Source organism: Nyctereutes procyonoides, unplaced genomic scaffold, assembly GCF_905146905.1.
Source record: "Nyctereutes procyonoides isolate TBG_1078 unplaced genomic scaffold, NYPRO_anot_genome, whole genome shotgun sequence".
Taxonomy (NCBI): domain Eukaryota; kingdom Metazoa; phylum Chordata; class Mammalia; order Carnivora; family Canidae; genus Nyctereutes; species Nyctereutes procyonoides.
The window spans coordinates 26,609,395-26,632,014 of NW_026575126.1; the positions used below are offsets into that span (position 1 = coordinate 26,609,395).

Sequence of the window (22,620 nt, forward strand, 5' to 3'; positions counted from 1 at the left end):
TTTCCTTCACCACGGTTCTTCAGGTTCACCCTTGAGTGGGGCTAGAGTTCTGTAGCTGCTACTTTGAGGCACTATAAGCTACTAACATATCATGAAGACTCATCTGTAGACCTGCCTCAGGGTTATTTTTTCCTCAGTCAGCTGGTTGTAAGGAGATTCCCAGAATGCCATTTTTGTAGGTCTATCTCCTAGGACCATTCCTAGTACTAATTTTATATTGTTCAAGAGAAAGTTTAATATAAAACTTTATTTAAAAGGAATTGGAGTACAGAGTGAGTGTTTCAAAGAATTCTAAAGAAGTAAGAATAGCAGATATGAAACGTGACCACTGCCCCTAGGGTTGAGATTAGTACCGAAGAAAAGGTCATCCGCTGTTAGGGCTAAGATCCAGATATTACTGGAAAGGCTACCATGCTGGTGTCCTGAATGGTGAAGTCAGGAAAGTGCCTCATTAAGTGGGACCTGCTGGCTGTTTACCCTCTGGAGGTCCTAAGCCTTGGAACTGGTTAGGGACCAAGAGAAGCTGCTGGACACTGTTGGAGTCAGGTGCTTGAGAGGTCCCCCTCCTCAGGAGTCTACTGCACTTCCACATTCAGTTCAGACTGGGTCAGCTCTGGGCTAGTTGTGCAGGACAAAGGTCAGGGGATGGAAGACCTCCAGTGCCCCTGGTGTATGTCCATGCTTGGGACTGAGGAGAGCGGATGGAGGAGGCAATCTAGGCCGGGGGCAGAGTTACAATGTCAGGGTCTCTACTATGCCACCACAGCCGAAGGAGTTTGCTAGTGGGTAAAACACCATAAAACTGTGCCCTGTAGGAAGTGTACACTAGAGAAACTATGTAGGGGCTGAACGAAGGAGGAAAAACAGCTTCTCCACAGGACACTGGTAATATAGCATACCAGAAACAGGAAGAGGAACATCCTTCCTCCTCCAGGGCCCCTCCAGGCCCTCTATGGACAAGACTTAAAGTCATGCCAGGTAGCAAAGCAAAAGTATTGACAAGGCCCAGTGCTATCACTACAGAGCAGGCAACAGGAGTTGATCTGGAGTGGAGAGGTAAAAAATTGACCATCAGCACTATAACTGTATTTTTCACTTCTCGATTTTTAGTTATTTTTGTAGCATATTGTAGTTATTTTTACTCTTTTTATTAGTTTATATTTTTGTATACTGCTGAATGTCCTTTAGGCTCTAATACTTTTAATAGTTTTATATAGTGATTCTGACACATGGTAGATGGTTTCTTTGAACATTTTAATGTGAATTGTTATCTCGTCTGCATCACAGCTTTATCTGTAGAAACACTGTCAGAAGTGGTGTGAAGAGAGATTTTGTGTTTGCTTGTGCCAGAGGTCCCAGGTATATATCATTAACCCAGGGAGACTTGGAATTTTTTGAAGTGTTACTTCTTGAACCATAGGTAGGATTTTAGGGGGAGATCTTTTTCCCACATGGAGCCCAGGCTAATGGGGAAAAGTTTTGTTAAGCATAAATTTTAAAAGATGTCATTTCCATTATTCTTTAATGATAACTCAAACTTTTAAATTATAGGGGCCAGGGATGCCAAGTGGCTCAGTGATTGAGCGTCTGCCTCCAGCTCAGGGCATGATCCTGGTCCCGGGATTGAGTCCCGCATTGGGCTCCCCACGTGCGGCCTGCTTCGTCCTCTGCCTGTGTCTCAGCCTCTCTCTGTGTGTCTCTCATGAAGAAATACATAAAATAAAATCTTAAAAATAAATAAATAAATTATAGGGGCCAATCCTACCACCCCCCCCCCATGAGGCAAGCTGAGCATCAGCTGAAATGTTTAGTCTCGTTCTCTCAAGAACCGAGAATCCCCAAATACCCTTACAATTCCTCTTTTCTACTTGGTTTAAGGCAACATACATAACACTGTCTTTCAGTGAGCTATAAATTATTTACCGCTTACTACTTACCTTAAGTAAGTTACTAACCTGTTGATCACTTTCCTCATCTATAAAATGAGGGTGTTAATAATAGCACCTATCATAAAGTGTTTTTGAGAATTAAATGAGTGAACATACATAATTACTAATAACATTGTCTGACTCGAAGGAGGTACCAATTAGCTACCATTGATAATATTACTGATGAGCCTGTGGTAACAGGATGCTCTCTGGAACCTGTGACAAGTTCTGAAAGAGAATCAAAAACACTAAAGTTTTAAGGCAAAACATGCCCTCCTTTTTTCATTTAAGATACCAGCCCTTGGCTTGCTCTGGGGTTCTGACAAATACTAAATACCTAAGCATGGAGCATCATGTGACTATGTGACCTGAGAAGCTCATCATGAAATGGGGGCTGCATTAACAAAAAAATCATAAAATTAGATAAGCCTTCGGCAAACCATACTTATGTGGAAATGGTATATATAGAAATAGTCCTAAAAGCATACCCTGCATGAGCATTTGGCTCTTGCTACCAACAGGCATACTGTTAGGATCTCACAGGGAGTTCCATTTGAACAGTTAACTGTTGAAATGGGTAAAAATTTCAAATCTGGGTTACAGATGGTTCTTTATGATATTCTGGAATCAGTGTGGTGCTGTGAAAAAGGGCAATGGAATAGAGAAATCCTCCCCATGGTACTTAACAATGCCCACTAGGCTTAAAGGAGAGAGCCTAGGATGAAGATTCTATACTGCTCCCAGGATATGGGCTAAAGGGTTGTTGGGTGGAAGTTAGAACAAGGTAGGATCTAGAAGTCAAGAAGGTTGGAGAAAATGTATGTGGATGGGCCTTTTAGAATGGTCCCAGAATAAAAGCTTATTTGTAGCCCATGGCAATTTTTCCAAACACTCCATTTGATGGATTTATATGATCAAATGGTATGTTTGATAAGAATTCTTGTTCTGTGGATGCTAATACTATTGCTTTCCCAGGCACTCCTATGCTTATCCATGGCCTCACCTGTCAAGTGGCCATGATGGTAGGGATGATGTATGCTATGCACTAGCTTAACAACACAAATTTCCCACACTCTAAAGTAGAACTGGCTACTTCCATGGCTAAGTGTTCATCTCGCCACGACAGCAACTACTTCTGGTTACCCACTGCTATGCACCTAGAGGATAACCTTGATTTGACCTTAGTGGCAAAGACACATTGGGTTTGCTTTTCCTGCTCAGTTTCTCCCAATATGATCATCCATGAACTCACTGACTGGTTGCTTTCCCATCAGATTTTATGCATAACATTTTTTTTCCTTCTAGCAAAAGAAGCAAAGCCATTGGACAATGCCCAAAAGGGTGACTTATCTTATCATGAATCCCATTACCAGAAAGAGCTGACTTTATGGAAGGTTGAATGTACTATTAAAGACTCACCTATGGTCTTAGGAGATTCCCAACTGGGAAGGGTGAGAGAGAAGAAGGTTTTTGACAGGATGTACATTCTCAGAACCAAAATTTAATATATGATGCTATTTTCCCCATAATCAGAATAAGTTCAAGAACCAAGGGCCAGGACTGGGTAGGCCTCCTTTTAATATTACACCTATACTTAAAAATTTGAACTATGCCGGTTTAGAGGCTTTAGTACCCAAATAATTCTTCCATTAAAGAACCCAGTGATGATCCCATTTAATGGGAAGCTAAGACTGTTATGTGGCAGTTCAGGATTTTTCATGCCATTGAATAAGCAGGTATGTCATGTTGGTAATTAAATTTAAAAATTTAGCTCATAAGCTGCAAAATATCAACAGGATTGCAGAACTACAGGAGGAATAGACACAGTAGACTTGGAGCTGCACCAGTAATGAATAGGTTTGGGTTTTTTTCCTTTGGGGAGCTAAGGACTATGTTCCCAAGTGCTTGAGGCATAGCTGTACTATATTCAGCAGGAATGGGGAGGGAGAGAAAGTATGTGGAGAAACATGATATTAATGTTAGTTAGGCAGCCAAAGGAGTGAATTATAGTGGTAGGGATTTTTTTTTTTTTTCTGACCAACATCAAAATGGCCTATGTTTAGAAAATTCTTTGCCTTAGAGATTTCTATGGGACTTGGCCAGGTGGACCAAGATCTTTCCTCCAGGGTTCTGAAACCAGAACTATTAACACTGAGAAAGAGGTCTGTGGGGTATTTTTGTGGCAGTAATAGAGCAGAGGTACTTCTCAGAGGCAGCTGCGATGCTGATATTGGTGACAGCACCCCGAGTCCAGTGACATCAGTGTCAATGGCAGTGTGTGCGGGTACGATAGCACCCGGTGTTCAGCAATGGTGGCAGCAATGTCTGCACATTGGTTCTGTGGCATGGTTTTGGCTGTGATCCAAGCTGTGTAGTCTCGGTTTGTTCTGCCCATTTTCTGAGCCTGTCTCTATGCTTTCTGGCAATTGTATGAGTCACAGTATCCTTAAGAATTTCCTGGTTCAGACTGCAGTTAAGAAAACCTTGAATCTCTCATTAGCCAAAATGAGCTTAGAGAGGGGAAAAAAAAAGTCTTTTAATAACTTGTATTCCTTTTAGACATTAGCACAGAGCCTTTTTAAGCAAGTATATCTGACATTGTGGTTTATTAATAAATAATGTGAGCCCCAACCTTAAAATATTATAGTTTACTAAGGAGTTTAAGGCATTTACATGAAATGAATACAATGTAAAAGATGGCATAAAATTAACTGCTAAATTGGGAACAGGCAGTGTTAATTTGGAAAGTCTTCCAGAAAGAGACGGGACTCTAGTTAATTCCTGAAGGATGAGCAGGAGATGGTATTCTGCGTACAGGAAGAAAAAATGTAGGAAGACTGTAATCACAGGGTGGCTGAACAGCCTGTCTGAAGAAGTGCATACGTGACCTGAAAGCAATGGGAGGTACATATGAAGAGTTGAGAGGGAACATAGTAAGGCCTGTCCTCTAATTAGAAGTAGAGAAATGCTCTATTTTCCAATATATATAAATAAATAGATATGAGAAGTTATACACACACACACACACACACATATATATATATATACTTAATATAATACTTATATTAAGAATTCTGAATACTGGGTTAAATATTTTTCCAGGCTCAAGTCTGACTTGGCCTCCTCCCTGCCTATGTGCAAACCTATTAGACATTTTTTCCAGGGCTGATGGAGAAAAAGAGCTGGCTGGGGCTGAGGGGAGTAAATAATGAAACACAAAGATAGCCCCGAAATATATCAATTTGTGTTCAATTTTCCATTTCGGGGGGGGGGCGGCGGTGGGAACTTAGTTTTTTTTTTTTTTAGACAAATCATAAGCAGTGAACAACTCATGATGGTTTCGCCCTGGCAGCAACAAGGTTGACGGTTATTTTTTGGTGGCAAGGTCCAGTCCTGCTCCTCGGCCTCGGCCTCGGCTCTTAGGAACATTCCTGCTCATTCAGCTCAGGAAGGCTTCCAGAAGTAAAGGCGCATCCGAAAGTGGCTGAAAATAGTTTTTAAACCTAACTTCCCTGGCCCGGCAGCGAGATGACCACACAGTGCGGTCACTGGGTCAAAAATCAATGACAAAACCAGAGGCGCTTTTCAGGTCTTTTATTTTTGCATCAGCCTCGGCGGGAGGGACCCGCAAACCACAACCACCCGGACCGCCCGCCACGGAACAGGGAGGGAGGGCCGCCCGGAGGCCGCGGGGTGGGGGCGCGGCCTCGCAGCCCCGCCCAGGGGCCCCCAGGTGGCCCCGCGAGCCCGGGCAGCGCGAGGACGCCCCCCGCCACCCGGCCAGGTGCGGACCAGGCGGCCCTGCGCCCCTCCCGGCCCCCTGCGGCCCGCCCCCCCCCCGCGCCCCTGCGCCCCTCCCGCCTCCTCCCCGCCCCCTGCTGCCCCCCTGCTGCCCCTCCCGCGCCCGGCTGCCCCCTCCCGCTCCCCGGCTGCCCCCCGCCCCCTGCACCCCCGGCGCCCCCTGCTGCCCCTCCCGCTCCCGGCTGCCCCCCCCCGCGCCCCCGGCTGCCCCTCCCGCCTCCGGCTGCCCCCCGCTGCCCTGCTGCGCCCCCCGCCCCCGGCTGCCCCCTGCGCCCCCGGCTGCCCCCCGCGCCCCCCGCCAGGTGCGGACGAGGCGGCCCCGCGGCTGCCGGCAGTTCCGCGTCTGCGCGGCGGGCGAGGGGCTGGAGCGGGGCCGGCCGGGGAGGCGCAGGCTGCGCGGGAGCCAATGGGCGCGCTCGGGGAGCCGGGCTGGCGGCGGCGGCGGCGGCGGGGCGCGCACTGTGGGGATGGAGGGCGAGCGCCGGGCTCCTCGGGCGCGCTCCTGCGGCCTCCCGGCTGGGGGCGCCCCGGCGCCGAGCCCGGGGGTCGACGCCCCCCTCCCGGGCCGCAGCGGCCCCCCCGCGCTGCCGCGGGCCGAGGTGCTGGACCTGGACGAGGACGAGGACGACCTGGAGGTGTTCAGCAAGGTGAGGGCGGCGGCGGCGGCGGCGCGTCCCGTCCCGGGAAAGTTCCCAGTCAACTCCAGGAGTTGGCGCGGCGGCGGCGGCCCCGGGCGCTCCCGGCCCCGCGGGGGCCCCGAGCTGGGGTGCGCGGGGGGGTCACCCCCAGGCCGCCGAGCCCCGCGGGGCAGCCCGCTGGAATCCGGGCGGGCCCCGGGCCGCCGCCGCGCCCTCCCCCGCCTGCACTTTGACCTTGCATCGGCGCGGCCGCGGCTTTGTGCGGCGAGCAAAGTTGCGATCCCCCCCCAGCGCCCCCCCTTCCCTTTCTGGGTCTTCTCTGGCGCTTTCCGAGCCCGGGAGGCGGTGGCCCAGGGGTGCCCCCCGCCCGAGCGCGGAACTCCGGGGGAGCTCAGCCGCGCCGAGTGAGGTCACTCCCGCCCTAGTGCTCCGGGCTGTGCTCCGGACGGGGCGACTCACCCGAGGCCCCGAGGAGGCTCGAGGCCCGAGGCCCGGGACGGGAGGTGGCGCGGGAGTCCCCTCGTCGCGAGGCCACGGGTCGTGTCCGACGGGGAGCTGCTCTGCAGAGCCCGGGGTTGTCCGGGGAGCTACCGCCTCCCCACCCACCGCGGCGCTTTCGGTTTTCCTGCCCCCCCCCCCCGGGGCAACCGAGGACCCCAGGGCCCTCCTAACTCGTCGTGGACCTGCGGCGAAACCGGCTTGGCTTAGTGGGAGACGGTGGTGCCTGCACACTGGAGGGTGCCTGCACACTGGAGGGTGGCATCTCTTTTTTGGAAAAGAAAGAAACCTTCCCGGCACGGCTGAAGAGGTCAAGCCAGCTTCTTGACGTGGCTGCTGGTACAAGACTTGAGAGGAGAACAATGTATCAATTAATAAGAAGCCTGTGATTAAGTGTCACCTTGAGGCGTCGGGTAAAGCCCCTTCCTAACCCCCGCTGTGTTCTGGGGGAGTGAACTGAAGTTACAAAGTGATCAAGTATGTACCCTGACCCCAAAGAGGACTCTCTAAAGCTCCTTTCTGCCCTTAGGACTGAATGAAATGGTAGGCGCCCTTGGATCCTAGACCACCCCACAGGGTTTTGTGTTCTTGAGAAAGTTATTTGACCTTTCAATGTGTTGAAATCGTAAAACAATGGAATTATTATTATTTTGTTGTTGTTCGCTTATAAAAGAATTAACACGGCCGTTTCATATGGCACACACTACGTTCCGATTGAGGACAACCGACCCATCCTTTGCCCTGCCTTCTAAGATACTATTGGCCTTGGCGTGTTAGTGTAGGGCTCTGTGTTGCGAAACTTCCAGCATGGGGGAGGGACAGTGTGGGGAGTGGCCCTTGTGTGTCAGATCTTCCAGGATTGTTTTAAACTAGCCCTGTGCTTTCTCTTGCCCCAGATTCCGAATGTGCCTCTTAAGAATCCTTGTTTTAATGAGCCCCTGTTGTCAGAGGCAGATCTGAGATGAGACTAATGAAATTTGTGCTTAGGCCTCTGGAAATGTTGAGAGTTACTGGGAATTGTAGATGTTCCAGGTGGGAAGGGAATGAAGGATTGCAACCAGAAGCATTTCTAACTTAGCATTTCTGGTAAATTGCCTCAAGCTGTCTCAGAAGAAAGGAATCTAGATCTCCAAGGCTCCAAAGAGTTGTTGAGATTTTTCTCATTCTAAATCAACATTTGGTTTTCTACCTAATTTTATAAGTTTGTAGTCTCTTTAAAGGGGTGTAAGCCTCAGCTCCACACACCTGGATACATGCTACCTGTTGGTGTTTTGTAACTACTTATGATGGATACTTAGAAGTTAAGAACCACTTTTTGAGAGACTGGCCACATAGATTAAGGTAAAGATCTAATGTTCCTTAAAGTCTGAAAAGAATACTTGGAGAAATTTTAAGTTAGCTGCTTACTTATATTTCCATAAGTTGACTTTTACAGCCGTTAACCACAGAGAAGCAGATTTAAGAAACTCTCCTCCTTTTGGCCTGGTCTCTTTACCACTCCCTTTCCAACCTGCTCCTCTGTGGGCCTCTTCCACTGACCAGCTTACCCTGGGATGCTTTCAACAATTACTTCTAAAGGATACTATCGTTACCCTTCAGTCCTTTGGGCTCCTCTACTTTACTATTCAGCTTACATTTGTAGTTCCTTACACCCTTAGATTATTTGTGAGTATATATCATACTCCCCTCCAGAAGTTTTGTAAAGAGTAGAATCTTTGGCTTATTATTAATTCTTTCTTCCCACAATACATTGCAAGCGCATGGCAGGTACATGTTGAATAGTTTTGTGTAAGATGCTGGGCTAAGTATTTGGAAGAAAGAAAGGCACCATTCAGTTGTTGCTGTCAGTCTTGGAGTCTAGGTGGAAGATCTAACAGAAACTCTAAATGGCAATAGAAATCAAGAGGGATGGGAAACAAAGTATTGTTCAGAGTTTTCAGGTAATCCATTGAGAGGAAAATGATACTAAATCTCAAGAGACCCTAGAGAGCGCAGAGGGTATTGACTTTAAAGAGTAAACACAGATGTTGGAAGGTTGGGGAACATGACCAATGATTCAAAAACAGAAAAAAGAAAAGGATAAAAATTATAACAGTAGTGTAAGAATAGTGTTAGAACTGGGCCAAAATGACATGTGGCTTGCCAAAAATTTAGAAGAGTCTGGTTTCTCTATTTTTTTTTTTTTTTTTTACAAAAGTTGCTTTTTGGAAATAATACATTAAAATAAATAACCCCTATTTTTGTTAAATACTGTAAGGTGTAGAAGAGGGAGCAATTCAAACATAGTAAAGGTAACTGGGTCACAGTGAAGAACAGAGGTGTACTTATCTGGTACTCGGTAAATGATAGATCTTATTATTGGTCTTTTAAAAGGGTATTTAGGACCATAAAATGAGATCTGTATCATCTAGAATAAACAGGGAATTTACAGATATAATTATCTTCATCACTACTATTCACATTTGAGGGGACAGGGATTGTAGGTAATGGTACACCAAAATTTAAAAAAAAAAATCTTTTTTTTAATATAATGGGTAAAAAGGAAGTTCTAGAAGGTATAGGTAGGCTTCATTTCAATCTCCAGCAAAGCTATCAAAGCTATGAAAAGCTTTGAAAAGAAAGAAGTGATCTAGTTTTTATAACAATGATAGAAAATAGTTTTGTGGTAAATCAGAAATATAACAATGAGCATGCTTATTTGAACAATGCTTTTGAAAGAATCACTCATTTTTGTGAAAAAAGTTATTTTCGAAAGAATAATAGGATATAGTTGTTGAGACATCCAGCTCCTAAGTAGATTGGATCTCTGTCAATCCCAACTCTTGCCCATTGACTGATCAGCTATACACAGGCACCATAGGATTCTGTTGTCCAAAAACAAGTGCAATAATGGACATGTTCTGTATCTGCCTAATGTGGCAGCCCTAGCGACAAGTGGCTTTTGAGCATGTGAAATGTGGCTAGTACACCTGAGGAACTGACCTTTTAATTATATTTAATTAATTTACATTTAAATATAAGTAGCCGCCTGTGGCTAGTGGCTGTATCAGTTTGAGCAGTAGGAGTCTAACCAGATCTTTATTACAAGCTTGACTTATGATTACTCAAGAAATATCCTTGAATGAATAAGTAGTTCCCTTGGTGATCTGCACTGAAATATGCAAAATACACACATGCATTGTACACAATATATGCACACACATAGTTGCATACATGTGTGTAGTGTGTATACATGGATGTGTATAGATATATTATTTGTGTGTATGTAGTGCACAAGCATCTAGGAATGTATGCAAATGTTTGTATGTATAAGCTCAACCTTCCAACTCACTTAAAATCTAGAATGTGGAATTACAGCAGTTAGGTCACATGCTCTCCTTCCCTGTCTGTATCCTGATCCTGCCTCAGTGGGTCTTACCATTTTGATGGGTAAAAAAAGAGGGACCCATTAAGCAAAGGAAAGTAGGGCTGATCTAGGAGGTTCCTACCACTAGCGGTTCCACCATCTACCAACATAGCCTTCTTATATGTTAAGTACTCATATTCATCCCAGAGGAGGAAGACTGGTGCGTGAAGTAGGAAGAAGATAAAAAATCCTCAAGTTCTCCTTATGAGTGAGCATATATGGTCAACAGTAGAATTTAAGTAAATAAGGAAATTTCAAAGTAAGTTTGGGGAGACCTTGTATGGGACCATTCTATGTACAAACATTCCTAGTGGTTTTCAGTGACTGAAAGGTCAATACACACAAATGACATGATACTGAACCTAAACAAACACCATATTCTCAAGGTCACATGGACTGTTAATTATACTGTGATCTGAATTGTTCATGCCACTTCCAAAGTTTCATTCCATCCTCTATATTTTATTTTTAAGATTTATTTATTTTAGAGAGAGAGAGAGAGCTCGAGTGCATGCCCACTAGAGTGGGAAGGGCAGAGAGAGAGAAAACACAGAGTCCGATGAAGGGCTCGATCCCATGACCCTTGAGACCATGACCTGAGCCAAAACCAAGAGACAGATGCCCAACTGACTGCACCACACAGGTGCCCCTTATCCTCTGTATTTTAAAGGGGGAATCGATGTCTATATCAGAAAACGTCAAAGGGATGTTATCTCAACTGCAGGTGCCAGTATCCTGTTATTGATTCTTTGGAATGCTGTATTGAGACTGAGCCTGCAATCTTGTCTGGGCTTAGCAGAAAGAGGGCTTGGCTCCATCTACACTGTTTTCCACTAGCATGAGTAGTGTGGAGGGCTGCCCCAGCCACAGTCTTGCCACACATTTGCCATAGTGAAGGAGAATAAACAAGGGGGTTTCACTGATGATATGTCTGGGCAACCGTGGCCTGATAAGAAAGGCTGTGCAAAAACAAAAAGTAGGTTAGCTTGGAAAAGACTTGGGTTTAGTTCCTTATGAAGAGTTATTATAATCTAGGTTGATTAGATGTTTGTAGTTTTGAGGAGCGAAGCTAGAACTGCTAGGCCAGAAATCTGAGGAGACAAGTTTTGGGTCAATTTATGGAAGAATTTTCTAATTGAAGGTTCCAGAATGAAAAGGATTACTCAGCATGGTCATGAATTCTATCACTAAAAATGTTCCCGCACAAGCTGGATGACTGACTGTCCCAGAGGAGAAGAGGATGTGGCCGTTGGACTGTCCCTTTCAGCAGTTAAGAGGCTGGGACAAGTGGAATTTTAGCTTACACTGAATTTAACTACAAGAGCAGTGGAGAGTCCTCATTAGATGGTCCTACTCATCTCTTTGACTTAATTCCCAAATCAAATTACCCTTGGCTATTTTTCTAGTTTTTATATTTCTCTTGCCACATTGGTTACGGTTTCCATTTAATTCTCTGCTAATGATGTGACAGTTTCTTAGATAGCCAGGATCAAAGACTGAGTGTTACTCTCTATTCATCCCTCTCACTCTCCTTGTGTCCAACATATCTAAGAAGCCCCCCATCAGTTTTATTTTCTTGGTATCTCCAGAATCTGTGACTTCTTTCTGTTCCCACTGCTACAAATCAGAGTTGTTAACTTCTGAGAACCGTTAAAATAGCCTCATAAAGCCCTACTCATCTTCTCTTCTGCCTCTAGTCCATCCCATATATTCACGAGCACACTGATGTTTGCAGTACACACAGTTCTGATCGTATTGTCACATTTTGCCATTCAGGACGTTTGATGGGGCTGCCTGCTGGATCTCCGGCCTTAACTGCTACTACTCAGAATCCTGAATCTGTTGCATCGGGAGCTCATTAGCGATGCAGTCTCAGAACCCACTTTCAAGGCCAAATGAATCAATATGTATGATACCAGGAGTCCACCTTGATTTGTTTGCACCTTACAATTTGAAGAAGTACTGATCTAGAAGCACTGATCTAGGTTGGTTCACTTGCCACTACATGAGCTTGCTTCATATTTTTCTACCTCTGTGTAGTTATTGTTGGGTTGACACAGCAGACTCCTTTCTGTTTCTTATGGCCTGATGTAAAGGTATCTCTTACTGAAGAGCTGCTTCATTCTCCAGCTAGAATTATTTTTTCCACTCTGCGCTTCCCATAATACCGTTTCAAATCTTGTAATACTTACTACATTACCTTATGAATAGATATTTATTTCTCATCTGTAAAACCTTGATTGCTTTTCTGTCTCTAATAGATTAAACTTCTTGATGGTAGTGAAGTAGGAACTTCAGACATTATGGGATAAATATGTTAATGAATGATATGGCCTATTACTTTTTTCCTGTGGAGAGACCAAGTTATTACAGTAATTTGTTAATGATCTGTTTTCAGTAAATTCAGTTTGTATTGTGTTGATTCTTCCTATCAGGATACTAAACTAAATAGGATTAAAGCAAATTGGTCTTAATAAATAGTGAATAAATGTTCTTGCTGGATGACACAGAGCTATGCTGAATGTTGAACCTGGACAAAATCTCCTTTTTGAATTTGTGAGAGGAAATAAACACAAAGCAAAGCAAAACAAAACAAAACAACCCAACAACTCCAAGGGAATCATTTAGAAACCTTCTTTTACTAGGAAAAATAAAATTTTTAAAGCTAATAGCACCTATCTCAAGAGGCTTGGTTGCAAGCAATGAAAACTTATTATGGCAGGAAAGGAAGGAAATGGTCCATATTAGGTACTCACAGTAGATTTGATGGCTGGAGATGGCAGGTACAGAAAGGGATAAGCACTAGCAGAAACTATAATCAATCTTATATTCGGAAAGAGTATTGGATATTGTATAGCCAAAAGAAAAAAAATCCATGGAAACCTTTAGGAAAGGTTTTTATGCTGGCAACAGTATTTATTTGTTGATTCATGGCAGTAGGGAATATTATCAAAAGTATTTGGGGAAAATAATGTCAAAAGGCTCCAGATTTGACCATAGTATTCCCCCAGAAATGTATGTTACTGAGTTTTAAAGGTGCAATTTTATTTCTGCATTCTTGAGGTTCGGGTAGGATGCTCTAGTATAACTCTTTAACTGATAACCTGCTACAGTTTTACAAATGGCTAGTGTGATCAAAAAGAAACACAGATGCAATAGCTATGTGGTTGTAGTGTTCAAAATTTATTTTATTCTTATTATTTGTATCCCATACTTTCCTAGTAGGATATAAAAGTTAAAGTAAACTTTCATAGTTACTCACTTTACAAATCTATGTTAAAGCTTTTTCAATAAACAAGTGAGAAGTTATATGCTTGAAAGATTTTCTCTGTTTTAGATGAAATATTTTATTAACTCTGACCCTGCTTTATATCAATCATGCTGGATTACAGTGTGGTTACCTATAGCATTAATAAAAAAGGATGGAGTCAGGAAATCAAATTTATTAGCAAATACTGACATAAAAACTTAGTAAAATGCAATTAAGAAAAAACAGAACAGAGGGATAAACCAGTCGATTTAAAATTAAAACTGAAATAATTATATGTATACATATATATTTTTTATTTTGAGAATGCTTTGGTATGACATACTCTTTTTGATTGTTTTTAAAGTAACTTCACTGAGGTATAACTTAAAATGGTATAAACTTCACCCAGAGGTGCTTTTTTTTTTTATTATTAAATTTACTGAGCTGTACAGCCATCACTGTAAATCAGTTTTAGGACATTTTTATATCCCCACTCCCCAAAATCCATCACATCATTTACAGTTAACCTCTGTTTTCACTCCCAGCCATGGAGAAACACTAATCTACTATTTTCTGTCTCTATAGATTGTCCTTTTCAGGAAATCCCATATAAATGGAATCAGACAATATGTGGTCTTTTGTGTCTGGTTTATTTCATTTAACATAATATGTTTAGGTTCATTTTTCTTGTAATTTTATTGTTTTTTAGTCATGGCTTTAATTTTTTGGTACAAGAAATAAAGTTTTTTTTAATTTATTTTTTTTAATTTATTTATTTATGATAGCGAGAGAGAGAGAGAGAGAGAGAGAGAGAGAGAGGCAGAGACACAGGCAGAGGGAGAAGCAGGTTCCATGCACCGGGAGCCTGATGTGGGATTCGATCCCGCGTCTCCAGGATCGCGCCCTGGGCCAAAGGCAGGCGCCAAACTGCTGCGCCACCCAGGGATCCCAAGAAATAAAGTTTTTATTTTAAAATGAAAAACAGAGTTTAATCATTTGAAATGAAATTTAGGAGTAGAAATTCTGCTTAATATTAAAATGAGAGCCTTATTATGTGTGACCAAAAGCAAATGACAAACTCTTTGAGAATCTTCAAAATTGAGGGGGGAAAAAAACCCACCCTGATTTGTTCCTTTGTACTAACTCTGAAAAAGTTGTGTGTGTTTATACATACATATGTATATAAATACATTTTTATATTTAATCTAATTGAACATTGAATAATATTTTCATCAGCTTTCACTAATTATGCTGTAGTAAGAGCAACAAGATCTCAGTGGCTTACCTACAATAGAGCTTATTTCTTTTTCATGAACCTGTCAACTGTAACTGAGCTATGAGTCTGTTTCAAGTTTTGAGTCTGTTTCACATGTCTTCTTCATTTTGAGATCAAGACCGAAGGAGAAACCCCTGACTGGGACATTTCATTCCTCTAGCAGAGGGAAAAGAATATGAGCACTGGTAGAAATAGGCAATGGATCCCAAATCTGCCCAGACACATGCCATTATCCAAAGTAAGTTACTGATCAAATCCATTGTGGTGGGAAACTATTTTCCTTCTATAATGGGACACTAAAAATTAGCTGGCAGTTGACCAGGAGATAAAACCCTTTCATAGGATGACAGAGGGCCACTGGGAACAATCATACTATCTCCCACAGTGGTCTTGTGGCAAAGTTAGAGGCAAATGGCATATTGGACCTTTCTGAATAAGGAAAAGCAGTTCTTTTCTGTAGGGTATTAAGTATAAAAAAAAAAATTCTGCTAGGTAAGGAGCATAATTGAGAAAAATAGAAAAGCATTAGTCATGATTAATAATCTCCAATTGGCTGATGCTCATGATAGTCTGAGTGAGGCCATACAGATCCTTAAAAGCCTGTGTGCAACAAATGTCTCACTTTTGTATTTCTAGGTGTAACAGCCATTTATCATAGTGTTATCCCCTCCCCCCTTTTTTAAAGACCTATAAGAAGAAAATGTGAATACTTACAATTCTGACACAGTAAATAGTAAAATGAGTTTTGTTGTTTATACCTTCACGAAAGCTTGTGTGCCAGCCATTTGCTACCTTTCTGGTCCTCCACCATTCTGAGTCCTTTCCTGTCACAGGCTTCATTGGTTCTCCAGACTGGAATCCTTATCCCTCAGTGTTTTTCATGACTGGCTTCTTTTCAGTATGACCTCCTGAAAGACACCCTCCCTGATAACTATCAGGAGCATTCCTCTTTCTCCCTGCCTTCCCCCCTTAACCCAGCAACACACGCCACTTTAAAAAAAAGTATAACCTTTTTTATCAATACTTACTCAAATCTGGAATTTTTAAATTTTTTCTCTATGTTTTACTTGTTTATTATCTCCCACCCTCCCATTTAACCAAAGTATAAGTTTCATAAGAGCTCAGGAAACATCCCAGTCTTGACTCCTGTTGTGCCTGATACGTGGTTGACATTCAGTGAACATTTGTAAAATGAAGTAAAGCTGCTACACTGGGTGTGTTTTGTGTGTGGACATGGCTGGTGGTAATGGTAGTGGTGATTGAATCTTGACTCTGCCCGTTGAGATAAGTGATTTGGGAAGAATTATTATTATCCCTATCCACCAGTTTATCTGTAAACTGCAGATGATGATAACTGCATTTACTTCCATCATGTTGTTGAGAGGATTAAATGAAGTAATGTAAGCATATGGTGCTAAGGCACACAGTCCCTGTCCCTTAGAAAATTTCAGTGTTTGCTCTTATGGTACAGAAGCTTAATGTTTTTAAGTTGTAGAAGCCTCTATTTTGCATTTGTAATGAAATCTTCAGAGACTCACAAACATATATTTGTTCCTGTATATTCTTTTTAGTTACTATTTAGAGTGCTACCAGAATTTTGGTATTGTCTCTTAAATGCTATATTATAGGCTTACTCATTTTATTGTTCTTTCCTTTATTGCGGGCTTTGCAAATACTGCATTTTTTACCCATTGAAGATTTGTGGCAACCCGTGTCAAGCAAGTCTCTTGGCAGCATTTTCCCTCTTTGCGTCTCTATGTCACATTTTGGAAATTCTTGCAATATTTCAAACTTTTAAACTATTATATTTTTTATTGACTCATGATCAGTGATCTTTGATGTTATTATTGTATTTGTTTTGGGGTACCATGAACAGCACCCATATGAGACAGGGAACTTAATACACAAATATTGTGTGTGTTTTGGCTACACCATTGACTGGTCATTCCCCTGTTGCTCTTCCTCTCCCCTCGCCTTCCTATTTCCTGAGACACAATAATATTGAAATTAGGCCAATTAGTAACCCTACAGTAGCCTCTAAGTGTTCAAGTGAAAGGAAGAGGCACACATCTCTCACTTTAACTGAAAAACTAGAGGGATGTCTGGGTGGCTCAATGGTTAAAGATCTGCCTTTAGCTCAGGACATGATCTGGGGTCTGGGGATTGAGTCCCCTATCGGGCTCCCTGCGGAAAGCCTGCTTCTCTCTCTGCCTATGTCTCTGCCTCCCTCTCTTTGTCTCTCATGAATAAATGAATAAAATCTTAAAGATAAATGAAAAATAGAAACGATTAAGCTTAAGGAGGAAGCATGTTGAAAATCAAGATATTCCAAAAGCTACGCCTCTTGCACTGAACAGCCAAGTTGTAAATGCAAAGGAAAAGTCATAAAGGAAGTTAAAAGTGCTACTCCAGTGAACAGATGAATGGTAAAAAAAAGAAAAGAAAAATGAAGCAGTGTTATTACTGATCTGGAAAAAATTTTAGTGGTCTGGGTAGAAGATCAAATCAGCCACAATACTCCCTTAACTAAAAGCTTAAGCCAGAGCCAGGCCCTAACTCTTCAATTCTGTGAAGGCTGAGAGAGGTGAAGAAGCTGCTGGAGAAAAGTGTGAACCTAGCAGAGGTTAGTGAGGTTTAAGGAAAGAAACCATCTCCATAATATAAAAGTGCAAGGTGAAGCAGCAAGTGCTGATGAAGAAGCTACAGCAAGGTGTCCAGAAAATCTAGAAAGATAATTACTGAAGGTGGCTAAACTAAACCAAATGTTTTCAACGTAGAAGAAACAACTTTCTATTAGAAGAAGATGCCATTTACAACTTTCATAGCTAGAGAGAAATCAATGCCTGGGTTTGGAACTTCAAAAGACTGGCTGATTCTGTTGTTAGGGGCTAATGCAGCTGGTGACTTTAAGTTGAAGCCACTGCTCACCTACCATTCTGAAAGTCCTAGAGCCCCTAAGAATTACAAATCTACTCTGCCTGTATAAGTGGGACAACAAAGCCTGGATGACAGCACATCTGTTTGCAACATAGCTTACCAAATATTTTATGCCCAACATTGAGACCTCCTGCTCAGAAAAGGGATTCTTTTCAAAATATTGCTGCTCATTGACAATGCACCTGGTCACCCAAAAGCTCTGAAGAAGATGGACAATGAGATTGGTGTTGATCTCATGCCTGTTAATACAACATCCATTCTGCACCCCATGAATCAAGGAGTGATTTCAACTCCGTAAGTCTTATTAATTAGGAAATACACTTCATAAGGCAGTAGCTGCCATGGTAAGATCTCTGATGGATCTGAGGGCAAAGTAAATTAAAAACCTGCTGGGAAGGACTCACCATTCTGAGTGCCATTAAGAACATTTGTTTTCATGTGAAAGGGTCAAAATATCAACGGGAACAGGAATTTGGAACAAGTTTATTCCAGCCCTCATGGATGACCTGGAGGGGTTCAGGACTTCATTGGAGGCTGTAACTGCAGATGTGGTGGAGATAGAGAACTAGAAGCAGAAGTCGAGCCTGAACATGTGACTGTATGGCTGCAATCTCATGATCAAACTTTCAGGGATGAGGAGTTGCTTCTTATGGATGAGCAGAGACAGTCGTTTCCTCAGATGAAATCTACTCCTGGTGAAGATGCTGTGAAAATTGTTGAACTGACAACTGAGGATTTAGGATACTACATACATTTAGTTTAGTTGGTAAAGCAGCAGCAGGGCTTGAGAGGACTGACTTCAATTATGAAAGAAGTTCTGCTGTGGGTAAAAGTTAACAAACAGTATCACATGCTACAGAGAAATTGTTCAATTGATGCAGCATACTTCATTGTCATCTAATTTTAAGAAATTGCCGTAGCCACCCCAGCCTTCAGCACCCACCGCCCTGGTTAGTCAACAGCCATCAGCATCCAGGCAAGCCCCTCCACTAGCAACAAGATTACATTTCACTGTAAGCTCTGATGATGGTTAGCAGTTTTTAGCAAAAGTGTTTTGAAATTAAGGTATATACCATACGTTTTCTAGACATAATGCTGTTGCACTCAATAGACTACAGTTTAGTGTAAACATAACTTTTATATGCACTGGGAAACCAAAAAATTCATTTGACTGACTTTATTGCAATATTCCCTTCATTATGGTTGTCTGGAATCCAACCCTCAACATCCCCAGTGTTCCCGTGTATGTATATAAGCTTCCCCGTTGAATGATTCATGATACATAGTATTTGTCATGTTATTTGAAAGTACTAGGTGATAAGAATACTCTTGGTACAGTTGTTCTGTCTACTAGTTTTCTTGATATATTATAAGCATATATTAAGTCTCTTCGGAATGCTTTTAAGGTTGTTGGCGTGGCTGGATATCAAGGCAACTCAACCTTTTCTCGAGGCAACTCAACTATCTTTGTAGATAGTTTCTAGGAAAGATGGAGCTTTGGTTTAGGGGAGTAGTTTACTGTGTGCCAGAATGCATTTTAGTCATGCCTATTGAGTATACAGTCAATTGGCTGGGCTCCTTAGGAACCGGGTTTTTAAAATTTTTTTAATTTATATTTTATTTATTACATTCCTGAGTTAGGTCTGCAGTGTTGTCTGCCCATAGAATGTATTTTCAACTTTATCAGGAGTTCTAGTTAGAGCAATTTTTTTTTTTTTCCTGACTTGGTCTGCTTCTACTTAGTCATCACTGAATCTATAAGAGGTTGTTAGCTGATAATTGTGTTTAATCGATGTACCCCAGATTTATTTTGAGGCAAGTTTAATAGACCTTTGTCATTTGTGGATTTAGCATTAAGGGCTTTAAATATCTTTGGCATGCAGTAACATGACATATTGGTGAGGCACACGTATAACCGTGCCAGTGGTTTGGAGGACACACTTCGTGTGGGAGCCTCGCCTGTTTTTCAGCCTTAACATTTTACTTATTATTTACTTGTCCTAGCTTATATATGCAGTGATGTTTACTGAGGTGAATAAGAATATTAATTTGTGTATGTGTGTCTGGATATTTTTTAAAAAGCCCTTAAAAGAATACGAATGGTAAAAATCCGGAACTTACTTAATTTTGCCTACCTCAATCAGACTTTATTTTTATTTCTAAGTTTTAGGAGAAAACTTTAAAAGAAAATTACTGTACAGTTTTCAATAATCAAGAATGTATCCTTATCCTGTTTGAACACACCCTCTATAACTTTTTAAATGATTCTTATAGAATATTTTCATACATACAAAAAATATACAGATCTTCACTTATGATGAGGTTTTATCTTGGCAAAAGCATCGTAAAATGAAAATATTGGGAGTTGAAATGCACTTAATACACCTAATCTACCAAACATCATAGCTGGCCTAGCCTACCTTAAACATGCTCAGAGTATTTACATCAGCCTACAGTTGACCAAGATCATCTAACACAAAGCCCGCTGTATAATAAAGTGGTGAATATTTCATTCACCTGAGATACTGAATTTGTCCTGAATACTGTCCCTGAAAGTTAAAAACCGATTGATTGTGTGGGTGCAGCATGGTGGTAAGTGTATTGGATTTATCCTCATGGTCTCATGGCTAACTGAACACTGCTTGCTCTCCAGCATCACCAGAGAGTGTTGTACCGTGTGCATATCGCTAGCCCAAGGAAAGATCAAAATTCGAAGTCAAAGTTTGATTTTTACTGAATGTGTATCGCTCTCTCACCATTGTAAAATAAAAAATCTTAAATATTGCTATCTGGTTAAAGAAAAGTTTGGGGGGAGAATTAGGACATACTCAACAGGGTTGTGGTAAGGTTTACATAAAATAATTCATATAGAGCCTTCAAGGAGCTGATGTGTACATCACATTTATTCCTCGCTTTTTTATCCTCTCCGATCCAAGGTGAGATATGACCTCTCTGCCTGGCTACAGAGACTTTTTCTTTTAGCGTGCTACATTTTGGGGAAGGTGGACAGAAGGGAATGTTACGTCAAATAGAATGATGTGAAAAATTACTATGGTTAGTATATAGCTTTGTAGTGCACAAAACCCGAGGAAGTCCAAGTACATTCAAGGCGGCACTGTTAGAAAATAGAAATGCTAGAAACAGAAAAATGGATAAATAAATTATAGTATATGCATACAAGGGGATATATACTACATAGCCCTGGAAATTATGTCAAACAAGATTAGAGTGTTGTATGCCCCTTTATAGAACATGACACAGGCTGGCTTTTCCCCCAATCACATTTTCAGCAGTGTTCCACAGAAGGCCTTTCTGATTTTTGTATTATTATTATAAGCAGGCAGATTGGAAGGAGCTGTAAACCAAAACACAGCTGGTAAGTCTAAATATAGGCCCATCAGGATGAGTGTCCCTCATAACACAGTTTCTCAAACTCCTTCCACTTTAAGTTGCTTTTTTACCAGATGTCTCTTGGTGTGCGTGTTTCTTGCGCATCAGCAAATTTTGTTTGCATGGCCTTTTCATGCCACTATTCTGATTTATCACACTTCTCACATTGATTTTTTCCCCCTCTACTTGTATAAAAAAGAAAATAGCTGTTTGTGCACAGATGGTGGATCCGATTTAGTATTATCAGAGTAATTCATGTTATATTTATGAGATGTTTCCGAGTAGCCTTTTAGTGGGAGATATTCAGGAAGGACATTTCTTAGAAAGGTCATATCTCACCTTTTAACCTGTTTCTCTTGGTGTTTATTTCCTGAGTACTCAAGTATTGGCAGGCCATTGTTTTAAATTTCAGGGATGTATTTTATTTATTTTAGTAGTGGAACTTTGGAACCATCTAAAAGCATTCAAGGAGGAAGCAAAAACATTTCTCAGAAATTACTGGAGTTGATTGTTAACCTGTAAGAGAATGAACGAATGGAGCCAGGATGAAATACAGTAATCATTAATTCCTTACTTCCTTTGTACCTTTGCTTCCTTCTTAAATTTTTATTGTGTACAACTCTACATGTAGAAATGCTGTCAGTTTGCCAGGGCTTCCGTAACAAAGTCCAATAGACTAGGTTTGTGAAACAAGAGACTTTTACTTTTTTCACAGTTCTGGAAGCTAGAAGTCTGAAGTGAAGGTGTCACTGGGTTTGGTTTCTTCTGAAAACAGTGAGGAAGGAGTCTGTTCCCAGGCCTCTCAACCTTGGTGTCTTCTTATGTTTCCTAACCATCTTCCCACTACACATGTCTCTGTTTCCAAATTTGTTCCTTTTATAAAGACATTGGTCATATTGCATAAGGACCCACCCCAGTGGTCACATTTTGACTTAATAACCTCTGTAAAGACCCTATCTCCAAATAAGGTCACATTCTGAGGTATGGGGTATTAGGTCTCTTCAAACATCGGAATTTTGGAAGGACGCAATTTAACTCGTACCAACAAATGCTTCTACTAAACCAAATGTAACAACAAGGAAAACTTACACTTAATTTGTAAGTGATTGTGTCAATAAATATCAATATCATGGTGATATAATTGTAATGTCCGTTTATTTCTGTAAAGTCATTTAACTGTTTTCTCTTATGATGGGTTTGTTGGTTTGGATTAAGGGTAGAAGGCAACTACTTTCAGTAATAATTTGGCTTCACTATTATACATGTATGTTCACATCTGGGCTTGAAACCATCCCAAGATTTTTGGTGTGTGTGTGCCTGTGTGTCTTCACTGTGCTGGCTGTAAGAAAGGCATTCAGTGTTATTTCAGAAGTAGAGATTTACCACACAATTTCACTTCTGCTTTAATCTCTTGAAGAAAGAAAATGAAATGGTGTACTTTCTTTTTTTTTTTTCTTTATTTATTTATGATAGTCACAGAGAGAGAGAGAGAGAGA

At 41.7% G+C, this 22,620-nt stretch overlaps 1 protein-coding gene across 2 annotated transcripts in view; it reads left to right on the top strand.

Moving 5' to 3' along the window:
- Positions 1 to 6,144: 6,144 nt before the first annotated feature.
- The window catches only part of SNX7 (sorting nexin 7), a 94,097-nt gene continuing 77,621 nt past the window's right edge, over positions 6,145 to 22,620 (top strand). The window contains exon 1 of one of the 2 annotated variants that reach the window (XM_055340750.1): positions 6,145 to 6,376. In XM_055340750.1, the coding sequence (XP_055196725.1) occupies positions 6,197 to 6,376 (180 nt within the window). In that variant the 5' untranslated portion in view covers positions 6,145 to 6,196. The remainder of the gene's footprint in view (positions 6,377 to 22,620) is intronic. The other variant, XM_055340749.1, reaches the window with a different exon arrangement.